Source organism: Syngnathus acus, chromosome 19, assembly GCF_901709675.1.
Source record: "Syngnathus acus chromosome 19, fSynAcu1.2, whole genome shotgun sequence".
Lineage (NCBI taxonomy): Eukaryota > Metazoa > Chordata > Actinopteri > Syngnathiformes > Syngnathidae > Syngnathus > Syngnathus acus.
In genome coordinates, this window is record NC_051103.1 from 2,806,032 (window position 1) to 2,817,549 (window position 11,518).

At 46.8% G+C, this 11,518-nt stretch overlaps 2 protein-coding genes across 2 annotated transcripts; both read left to right on the top strand.

Annotated features, from left to right (window-relative positions):
• Positions 1-1,083: 1,083 nt before the first annotated feature.
• slc18a3b (solute carrier family 18 member 3b) lies at positions 1,084-3,623 on the top strand. Its single transcript, XM_037278243.1, is given in 3 exon segments — positions 1,084-1,825; positions 1,828-2,244; positions 2,247-3,623. Coding segments are annotated over 3 exon segments (1,581 nt in total). The 5' UTR covers positions 1,084-1,458; the 3' UTR covers positions 3,044-3,623.
• A 601-nt stretch (positions 3,624-4,224) lies between these two features.
• On the top strand, positions 4,225-10,757 carry LOC119138250 (choline O-acetyltransferase-like). Its single transcript, XM_037278170.1, has 16 exons — positions 4,225-4,414; positions 4,650-4,728; positions 5,697-5,888; positions 6,271-6,389; positions 6,853-6,906; positions 6,983-7,163; positions 7,695-7,872; positions 7,939-8,108; positions 8,173-8,273; positions 8,342-8,470; positions 8,540-8,662; positions 8,733-8,874; positions 9,010-9,072; positions 9,233-9,370; positions 9,444-10,618; positions 10,654-10,757. Exons 1-15 carry the CDS (start codon positions 4,359-4,361, stop codon positions 9,696-9,698), a joined length of 1,980 nt encoding a protein of 659 aa, XP_037134065.1. The 5' UTR covers positions 4,225-4,358; the 3' UTR covers positions 9,699-10,618; positions 10,654-10,757.
• The last annotated feature ends 761 nt before the right edge of the window (positions 10,758-11,518 follow it).

Consider the following 11,518-nt stretch of genomic DNA (forward strand, 5'->3'; position numbering starts at 1 on the left):
TTTAGACGTTCACATGCGTCAGTGGTTTGTGATGCGAACGTGTCGTCTGGAATATTCATTAAAACCTTCCCCCACCTCGCACGGCCGATGTACCACGTGCTAGACCTCGTTATTATATTCTGTTGTCTGTCCTAATCCCCTCTGTTGTTGCGTCAAAATCTCAAATGAACACAATCTGGGCGGCCTTGCATTTGGTACCCGGGGGCGAGTTGCAAGTCAACGTTGGTTTTACCGTGTTTTGCCCTGACCAACCAATCTGAACTTGATGATGTCATTAAGGGCCACGGCTCTGGCCCTGTGAGGATGAATTTTAAATCGAAACGGTCCTATTGCGAATAAATGGTGCTTACAAAGTACAGTATTTGGATTTTTGGTCTTTTCTGCCCTCTAGTGGCTTAAAGTAATTTGCAACTCAGCAATACAATAGCCTGCGTACAACTATTGTACAGGGGGGAAGGAAAAGGACAACTTATGACAAACCTTTGCAGAAAGAGTGCCGAGGATGAATGTTAAATATGAGAAAAAATAGAATTGTAATATTTCATGATAAATGAACACTCGGGTCACAATATGTACAACTACACAAGTTATATTTAAAAATGCACAGTTACATATATAATTGCTTAGATTTGCAGCAGAAAACACGTCATTACCTCGCTTTGTGCAGATTTAAATTAAAAAAAAAAAAAAATCAAAGTACAGTGAGCGTTAGTGTGCATCTCGCATTTTATACCACAAGATGTTGCCAGAGTCACATCCACCAAATTTCTACTTTTGCCACGGTAAGATTTTTTATGTCGCACCTTTAATGTTTTGGATTGGAGAAGAAATATTCCTAATATTTTAGCTTAAGATGAAGCAGTACTTTTAAAAGCATAAACGCACACACAAATAGGCCTATCTGCATTTGCCCTGAAGACAAATCCAATGGGGGAAGAGAGTGCACCTCCAAAGTTAAGCAAATATTCTTATATGTTCCTTTCGAGGAGACATGGGATGGTTTGGATGTCTCCCATTGGCTGGAGTGAGTGCTGCCAGGATGGGAAATTAGCATAAAGGGGGCAAAGTGTTGGAGGGATCCACTTGGCGCAGGTCTCTGATGCTGATGTCACATCTCTGTGTAAAGAGGAAGGAAGGTGGGGAGGGGGACAAAAAGGCACCAAAAATAGCTTGTTAATGTGCACCAATGGCCACGGAGGCACCCTGCCTGAGCCGAGCGCAAAAGTGCCACAGGTGAGGATGGAAGACTCTGCGCGTCCTCCGTGGCGCCAGCAAGCTGCAGCCAAATCCCCCGCGTGAAACGGAAAAGCAGCACCGAGAAGCATGGAGGGAGCCGAGGGGGTGTGCGTAGATTTCCTCTCCTTTTACGCACGGGCGAGGCGGTCGGGGTAAGCGCGCCGATGAGAGAATCTTGCACAATTTGACTCGAAGAGGAGAAGAAGAAGCACATTATCATGAATGCCGACGTGGGATCGTCCGGGTTGGCCAGGTCGGCCCGCGGTCAAGCTGTCCGAGATGGCGCGCGCACCCAAACAGCTGGGCACCGCCATGCGGGACCCGCACCAGCAGCGGCGCGTCATCCTGGTGATCGTGTGCGTGGCGCTGCTGCTGGACAACATGCTTTACATGGTCATCGTGCCCATCATTCCGGACTACCTCGCCGACTTGGAGAACGAGCAGTCGGAGCACGTCCACGTCGTGCTGCACCCCAACGGCAGCGCGTACAGCAATGGCACCGGCGCCGGTCGAGACACAAGCAACAACTTGGACGTCCAAATCGGAGTTCTGTTCGCGTCCAAAGCCATCCTGCAGCTGCTGGTCAACCCCTCAGCGGCACTTTCATCGACCGGGTGGGCTACGACATCCCGCTGCTGATCGGGCTGACCGTCATGTTTCTCTCCACGTGCATTTTCGCCTTCGCGGAGAACTACGCGACGCTGTTCATCGCCAGAAGTTTGCAGGGTCTGGGCTCCGCGTTCGCGGACACGTCGGGCCTCGCCATGATCGCCGACAAGTACACAGAAGAGGGGGAGCGCACCCGGGCGCTGGGCATCGCGCTGGCCTTCATCTCCTTCGGCAGCCTCGTGGCGCCTCCCTTCGGCGGGGTCCTCTACGAGTTTGCCGGCAAGCGGGTGCCCTTCCTGGTGCTCGCCTTTGTGTGCCTGGCGGACGGCTTTCTCTTCCTCACCGTCATCCGGCCCTTCAGCAACAGGACTCGAGAGAACATGCCGGTGGGCACCCCTATTACCGGCTCATGATCGACCCGTACATTGCGGTGGTGGCCGGCGCGCTCACGGTGTGCAACATCCCGCTGGCCTTCCTGGAGCCCACCATCGCCAACTGGATGGAGAGCACCATGCATTCCACGCAGTGGCAGATGGGCCTGACGTGGCTGCCCGCCTTCTTCCCGCACGTCTTCGGCGTGTACATCACCGTCAAACTGGCGGCGCGCCACCCCAACTTGCAGTGGTTCTACGGCGCGCTTGGCCTGGTTATCATCGGCGCCAGTTCGTGCACGGTGCCCGCGTGCAAGACCTTCGGGGAGCTCATCGCTCCGCTGTGCGGCATTTGCTTCGGCATCGCGCTGGTGGACACGGCGCTGCTGCCCACGCTCGCCTTCCTGGTGGACGTGCGCCACGTCTCCGTCTACGGCAGCGTCTACGCCATCGCGGACATCTCTTACTCGGTGGCGTACGCCATGGGGCCGGTGGTGGCGGGCCAGGTCGTGCACAATCTGGGCTTCGTGCAGCTCAACCTGGGCATGGGTCTGGTCAACGTGCTGTACGCGCCCGCGCTGCTCCTGCTGCGCAACGTGTGCCAAATGAGGCCATCCTACTCGGAAAGGGACACCCTGCTGGAGGAGGCTCCGCAGGGGCTGTACGACACCATCCGCATGGAGGAGAGGCGGACCAAGAAGAAGAAGAAGAAGGAGAAGGGCTACAACTCGGCGGGCAACTGCCTGCCGGTGGACGAGAACGGCTTCGACGCCTTCAAAGCGCAGCGCTCGCAGTCCGAGGAGTCGTCCGGCACAGAGTTCACTTGAGGCGGGCAAGCTCCACGGGACAGCTCCCCCTCCCTCCCGCGTGGATCTCACCTTGTCTAATTCCAAGTTCTGTGCAATATCAACACCCCAATCCCAAAATTACGATGGTATGAGTGACTTTTTTTTTTCTTGGTTCTAATTTCATTGTGAGTTTGATTATTGTGAAAGAAAAAAAGGTGCAGATAAATGTGGGACCAAAAATAAACAGCACACATCCACTCGCACAAAAAAAAAAAGAAGCCTATATATTTTTTAGTCCTTTTGTTTTTACTTGAAAGGGTCAGATTTTATCGCTGGATAACAACAGGGCCTGCCGCCATCTAATTTCTATCTTGTCGGGAATTAAATGTATCAGCACAACTGGATTTGTACATATGTGGATAACAGGAGATGCACAATGTAAAAAAAAAAAGTACAAAAAGATAAGCTCAAGTGTGTGTGGGTGTGTGGGTGTGTGTGTGCGTGTGTATGCGTGTCAGTGTGGGGCATTTTGTCAAGACAAGTCAGATCTCCTTATGACAAATAAATGTGCGTGTTCATTTATTGACTGTGGGTTTAATAAATCTGTTTGGATCTGTGAGTCGAGCTGTGGCTTCATTTCTTATCGATGCGCGCAAGCGAAACGTTGAGAAATTACAGAGATTTATCATTCATAAATTTACATAAATGAAGATAAAATAAATATAAAAAATTATTTGACACATTATTTGTTTCTATAGTCCAAAGCAAACTTATTTTGAGGGTTGTTTTGTTTGGGGTTGCATTATGGAAAATAAATATTTTTATAAATATATCTAGTAAATGTTTTTTGTATCCAATTTCTATTTTTTTTGGCCATGAGCTTTAAATATTTCAGCCATCTTTTTAATTGAACAACGCATTCTCGGTAACCAACCCCTTTTAAATGAAAAGTAGGCGTGCACAAGAAATTATGAAATAATGAACTTCTTGTGTAGTTTTGGTTTCTTTTTAACAAGCAAAAGTACGCAGCTATCCCTCATTTATATCATAATTTAAAGTGTTGGGCAGGGGGATGAGTTGGGACGTTGGGGTGGGTGGGGGGGACAGATAACGTGCCTCGAGAATAGATTTTGATGGGAGGAGTTTCACGCCTCCAGGATGGAGGGAGGGTATAGGTAGGGTCCTTCTGAACACCTTCCTTCGGCATCTTTTTGCACGACCGCCTTTCCACGTGGAGCGTCACACGGCCACTGCGCATGAGGACAAGTATCGTGGAGCAGCCTGGGTCCACCCACCCCCGTTGCCCCCCTCTTCCTCATCCTCCTCCACTCCCAAGCTGGGGACTCGTCTTACTATGGGATACGGCGGCGTGGGACGCGGGGGTCTCGCTGATCTAACTCCCCTGAACAGGTAGGATAACTTTTAACGATGCGTCTCATGCAGGGGATGCCTGTCATTTCAGTTTTATGAAATGAATGACTGGGCAGACCCGATGCACTTGCGGGCCACTTGTGAACCGCCACCCGTAGGTTTCCCACCCCCGCTTTAAATAAACATGTCATTGTAAGCAGCAAATTACCGAATGGAAATGGAATCAAACGCGTATGTCCTCACTGTCAATATTGATGTCAGTTCCTTTCGCAAGCTTCGCCCAGCCGCCGGTGCCAACGCTGACGGTGACGATGTCTCGTTTGGAGAGAGACATGGCCACAGCAGCCCCGGAGGTATGCTCATTTTGACACTTACATTCTTTTTCTTTGAATCTGAATGCATTTAAGTTTGACGGGTAGCGTGCAGCTGCAGTTTCAGCACTTTGGACAGCTCCGGAAATGCATTAGTGCAGTCATTGCCCCTATTTCATTTCATTGGCCTGAAAATATTTATTTTTCAGTGTATTTGTGTTCAAGCAAGCGAGGTTTAGCGACAGGCAGAGAACAATTAAAAAAGTACTTTAACGAGGTGAATTTGATATCATTCAATTGTGCATCTCCTTTTTATGTGACATTTTTGTAAAGGTGTGTGCTGTAAGATTTTTTTTGTATGTTAAATAAATTCTGTGACTCAATAAAAGTTGGGAAACTAATGCAATAGCCTTATCAAATTAAAACATGTTTTTCCATATTTTATACATCTTTCTATAGCTAAATAAGGAAACAAAAATATTATGAAAAATTATAACTAACCAATAAACATAATTATCATCTTTGAAAGGCAGAATTCTTGTCTCTTTGGAAGGTGCGAGTGTACCTAATTATTTAACCAGTGGTTGTTATTAGCTGACTCCCTCTGGTTATGTTGTTAATAAGAAGAAGAAAAAAAGACCAATTTATGGCAATCACTTGAACAAGCCAACGCACAGGTCAGCCTTAACAGCTGGTCGCCCACGGCAACCGCATGCAAATGATCAAACATCAGACAGAAAAGATCATTCATTTGCATTTAGTCTTTTTTTTTTTTTAAAGACTATATTCGTATTTACCGTATTCCCCATAGGGTGTCGGAATTTATCGCTTAATTGGCCTTGAAGCATTAAGAATGAATTATTAACCGTCTAATAATTAACACGTAAAAGTCTCTTTCATCTGTCTCGCTAATGAACAATCATTGGAAGAAGGCTATGCGGGGATGATGACATTTCACAGCTGTTCTGCCGCAATCAAAGCAATGGTGCTTTCCCGTCTGATTATATCAGAGGTTGCCCAAGGTTCCCGTGCCCCCGCTGAAGCAAACGCTGGACACCTACCTGAAGTGCGTGCGGCATCTGGTGAAGGACGAGCAGTTTCAAAAAACCAAAGCCATCGTGGAGAAATTCGGAGCGCCCGGTGGAATTGGCGAAGTTCTGCAGAAGAAGCTCCTGGAAAGGAGGGAGAAGACAGAAAACTGGGTATAATATATTTATTTAAGCATCTCCTTGGGAAATTGCATTCAACTTCGCTTCAGTCATCTGTATTGACCGTATTGACGTAGCGAATTAGCCGGCGGCCATTTTGAATCGATAACTTGAACATGTTCTCCTTTGATGACCTAAAATGATAGATACATGTAATGAGGCTGCAAAAAAGGACAAGTAAATAAGATTTATTACAGGCTCGATTTGTTGAGACTGTGGGTGACAGCTCGCCCGGTGACATCCATCACGGCACCCACTCTGGCTGGGCCGCACCCACACAGAAATGCACTTTAATGGACTTTTTACTCCACTGCGCTCCAACTTCCATTTTGAACATAACCCCTAAAAAAAATCACATATTTTTGAATCATTCAAGGTATACGACTACTGGCTGGAGGACATGTACCTGAGCAACAGGTTGGCTTTGCCGGTCAACTCCAGCCCCGCCATGGTTTTTCCCAAACAGCCGTTTAAAGATGGAAATGACGCGCTGAGGTAAGCCACGCGTATTTTTTCTCCACTTTTTGTAAGACGCAAGAAATATTCCCAGATCGCCATTTGCTTTTGACAGCTTTGATGCCCCTAAGTGAATATTTCCAGAGCACCGCAAGCAGCTGCTATGATCCAGCGCCACTTATTTAATTGGGAGCGACAAGGCTAAGCTCCCCACCGAGGCCGCTAGTCAGGCCTCATTTAGGGGTGTGGTGCATTGATCTGCCTCCGCAACGTAATAACGCCAAAGATGAATGAGTAGCGGGATAACGTCTGACAAGCCTCAGTGTTTCCCCGTCGCAGGAACACAGACAAGCACATGCGAGCTTCCCCTTCTGTGGCGTGCTAATTTCCACTAACATGATTAGCACCGGTCCTTCGAGGCGGGAGTGCACCTCATCATGATTGCTGGCCGGAAGAGGTCGTGTGCTTTCAGCAAACGCTTTAACTTTCTAACTGGTTTCAGCTACGCCGCGCGTCTCATTCGAGGCGTGTTGGAGTACAAGGCCCTCATCGACGCGTAAGTCGACCCGAAAAAAACACGTAGACTTATGATGAAATCACAAAGTCAACCCTGCGACTCTTTTCCCTGGCAGGCGAGCGCTCCCTGTGGAGTTCGCCCGAGGCCAGCTGGCTGGGACCCCTCTGTGCATGGAGCAGTACTCCCGCTTGTTTACCTCGTACCGCTACCCGGGCCTGAAGAGCGACGCGCTCAAGGTCCGGGTGAATCCAGGCGCCGCGGCATCGGAGCACATTATTGTGGCGTGCAAGAACCAGGTCAGGGCACTAACATTGGTGGGAGAGAAATGCATCAATGTGCACGCACACATGAAATCCTGCGTGGGAACACAGACGAGAAACGAGATAGACCAACGGCTCCCCCGGGACTGTGGATGATTGAGAATGATCTTTCAAAAGTAACGGCGGAACGCTCAGCCGGAGAGCTAATTAATTAACGACGCCCTCGACATTGTTCCTCCAATTAAATGCGAGCTATTAGGAAGGTTTCGATTCCCACTTGTGATTTAAGGCTCTGATTTTATTCTCAACAAATTGTACCAGGTCAGCCGGTTTTCACCCACTAATACTCACTAAGTACTGTCGGGGTGCTTCGGCCCTCCCCTCGGAGATATCGTCAGTTAACTGAATTACAACTGATTAAATCTGCCACTTTGTCTGAGAGCTTCCTTATTAGCTATATATAGCACAGACCATTGATTTGCGCTCATTTCTATTCTTAACAAACAACATATTGTCCCTGTGTGGGATTATGAACAAATGCTTCTTTTTTTGCTGTCCTATTTGTAGTTTTTCGCATTGGATGTAGTGACCGAGAGCAAGCCGCTTAGTGAGACGGAGATCTTCTCCCAACTGGAGAAAATTGTGTCGATGGCAGGAAACGCAAAAGAGCGATGTCCTCCTTTCGGTATCCTGACATCGGACGACCGAACAGAATGGGCACGAGCCCGAGACGTTCTCGCTAAAGGTGCAAATGTCGGGAAAATTTGAACAAAAATTCAAACGTGCTAACAATTTTTTTGGGATCTTCTAGAACAAATCAACATGGACTCTCTGGTCCTGATAGAGACTTGCCTGTGTGTGCTGTGCTTGGATGAGCCCAGTGGGACGAAGGCCACTGATAGCAACCGGGCCCTGCAGATGCTCCACGGCGGCGGGTGGGAGAAGAACGGCGCAAATCGCTGGTATGACAAGTCCATGCAGGTGAGGCTGACGACGACGTCCACCATCTGTAAACACAATACGGGTGAATGTCCTTCCTTTTTAGTTTGTTGTAGGAATGGACGGGATATGCGGAGTGGTGTGCGAACATTCCGCCTTTGAAGGTGTCGTTCTGGTGCAATGTTCAGAACATTTGACTAAACACATGTGAGTTGCTGCAGAGAAAGACTGCATGAAATTTTGAACAGAATTAAAGTTTTTGCTTTTTTGAACAGAGCCAGAACCACATTAGAGCCCGCCAAGCCGGCCAGTTGTCGAAAGCTTCCGGCTCCAAGGAGACTCGTGTGGAAATGTAACCCCCAAGTCCAAGGACTCCTCGTGGCCTCCAAAGAGCGACTGCAGAGGTAAAACCATCAAAGGAAAAATCTTTCCAGAGAGCCCAAATTTCTGTCTGATTTGTGGTTTTGCTTCAGGCTGGTGAATAATCTGGACATGGACGTTTTCACCTTCAAAGATTACGGAAAGGAATTTATCAAGAAGCAAAAAATGAGTCCAGATGCATTTGTACAAGTGGCCCTACAGCTTGCATTTTTCAAGTAAGACTTCAGGATTTATCGAGCGCCGTTAAGAAAACGTTGCCATGACCCGGCAATTTTTTTTTTGCAGGTGCAATGGAAAGCTGGTATCCACATATGAGAGCGCCTCCATCAGGCGTTTCCGGGACGGGCGGGTGGATAACATTCGCTCCGCCACTGTCGAAGCTTTGGCTTTTGTCAAATGCATGACGGACGAAAGGACGACTTATACCGTGAGCCATTTTTCCTCACAGTTTGACTTCCAGATGCTTGTTCGACGCAGCAAACAGATGACGTTCCTCCAGAAATCCATTAGCGCAACGACACCGTAACTTGCCCGTGACTGATCTTTTTCCATTTTCTTACAGGAAAGTGAAAAAATGAAACGACTGAGAGATGCAATAAACGCCCAGACGGATTATACGATTGCGGTAAGTGAGACAATGCTAACGATTACTACTTTCAAAACTGTCAATAAATCACAGGCTGTGTTTTAGGAGTAGCCATTGATTCCAAACACGGTCTTTAGAGTGATGCTGCAAAAAATAAATTGTGATTTCCAGATTGTCATGAAAGACTCTCCCTGTTCAGGCTATAACAGGAATGGCAATAGACAATCATCTACTGGGACTGCTGAAGAGCGCCAAGGAACTCAACATGGAGCGTCCGGAGATCTTTTGCGATGAAACGTATCTGGCGAGTAACCAATTCATCCTGTCCACCAGTCAGGTAGTGTTCCAATTGAGGTGGAATATTGAAAATGGAGAATACGCAAAAGTGCTTCAATCTCATCGGTCTTCAGGTCCCGACCACGGTAGAAATGTTCTGCTGCTACGGCCCGGTGGTGCCCAACGGCTACGGCGCCTGCTACAACCCGCAGCCGGACCACATGGTCTTCTGCGTGTCCAGTTTCTGGGAGAGCACGCAGACGAGCTCGGCCGTTTTTGTCAAAGCGCTGAACGAGGGGCTGCTGGAAATCAGGGACCTGTGCGACGCTGCGGCCAAGATGGCGGACGGACGCCAGGGTGGAAGCAAGCCTCACAGATCAGGGACATAACTTTTCTGGATAGGTCTTGGTTGTCTGTGCAATAATCAATATCACCACAAAATGCAAGATCAGAACATCATGTAACATGTGATGATTCTTTTTTTTTTGACCGCCTGACTCGAACCAGTCGGCGACCTTAAGGAAACCTGAGCCATGTTCTCCTGTCAGACTGACTTGAGTTACTCCGATGTATTGTACAGATACAGTATTAGCGTAGCGGCGGCCATCTTTGCCTTTTCAAGGACATGGCAAACTATTTCATTGAACATGTGCCGTTATGGTGTTTGTCTATTTTGCTGGAATTCAGTTCTGTGTTAATATGATGCCGCTGATAGTAAAGTTGCCAAAGAGGCTACGTGCAAATGTAGCCGAATGTGTTCCTATAAATGTAACAGATGGACTGGGAGGAGCCTTGAGCTGTGAATATAGCAATAATACTTTAAAGTGAGACAAACTGTATGAGGTGAATGAGGCAAATCACTGTGTTCATGTGTACAGCAAATAAGATATTTTTGTAGAGGTAGCTGTTGTTACGTTGGCTCAATGTGCAATAATATAATCGTGCAGTGCAATATTTATTCAGCGAGAGGTCACGTGCAATTTTTGGATAGATGAGAGTAATAATTACAATCGTGACAGGTAGTTTGTATTTGAATTGTTAACTTGTTCAACTGTCACCATACACGTAACAGTGTTGTCATGTAAAATGATTCTGTCGATTTTTTTTTCGATTCACGTACCAATCAAAAGCATGCTTTATTCCTATATATAGAGGAGTCTTAGTTTTATATGTCCAAAGCTCACGAAATATATTCTAAACGTATGCAGGAGAAAAAAAAATGCCTTAAAGAACAGACTGTATGTCACATTTACATGTGTTGATTTACTGGAAGTGATAAGAAATTATATTTGTGTTGGTGTGTGTGTGTGTATATATTTATATATATATATATAATTATTATAGATAATAATCCATAAATGAGTCAGTGATGAATGTGCAGTCAGAAATATTTTGCTAAATGTGTATTTAAAATGTGATATAACATATTTTAGGCATAGAAATAAAAATAAAAAAGATATACGTTGTGAGGGTTTTTTGTGTGCTTGTCTTCCGTGTGCACGAGCTGGAGTTTCCCTATTGTGGGACAAATAAAGGCCTATTCTGTTTTAAACGATACAGTACTAGTCTATTCGATTAGCCATTCATTTTGTGTTGTCAACAAAAATCTAACAGCTTCCCTGAAAAGCTCCAACTGACTTGGCAAACATTATTCATATCCATAATCACCTATTAATTAAACAACTCAGCATGTTAATTGTGATTATAGTCGCTCATCCAATAAAACAAAACCAAAAAAAAACAAACAAGCTGGTTGTAACTGGATTTGCATAAAAGCACACAATTAATCACAGCACCGCCGCCATGCACCAAACTGATTTGCATGCTCATATGAGAGACTTCACACAACGTACAGTCCAGTGCTTAGAAGATCGATTTGGACGGCAATCCATTCCGCAGAGGACAAATGACTCCATCATAAGCGTTCATCCGTCTATTTCCCAGCGCAATAGCGGCGTCCTTGGGGATGCTAAAGAAAGCCCACTGTGGGGCAAGTGTTCTTGTCTGTTCTTGCAGAAAACCTCTTGCCTCAAATGACCTCTGCGGTCAATATTTGAGACGGGTCGACTTCCATTTTGAGCCATGGACAAATCACGGCGCTGGAAGTCTTGTCCGGTCTGAACGTGATTATTGAAGAGGGCTAAACAGCTCGCCGGCTGTGCGCCTTCCACTTTAGCATCAACCCGGGTCGGCTATAGGGTGACGACGG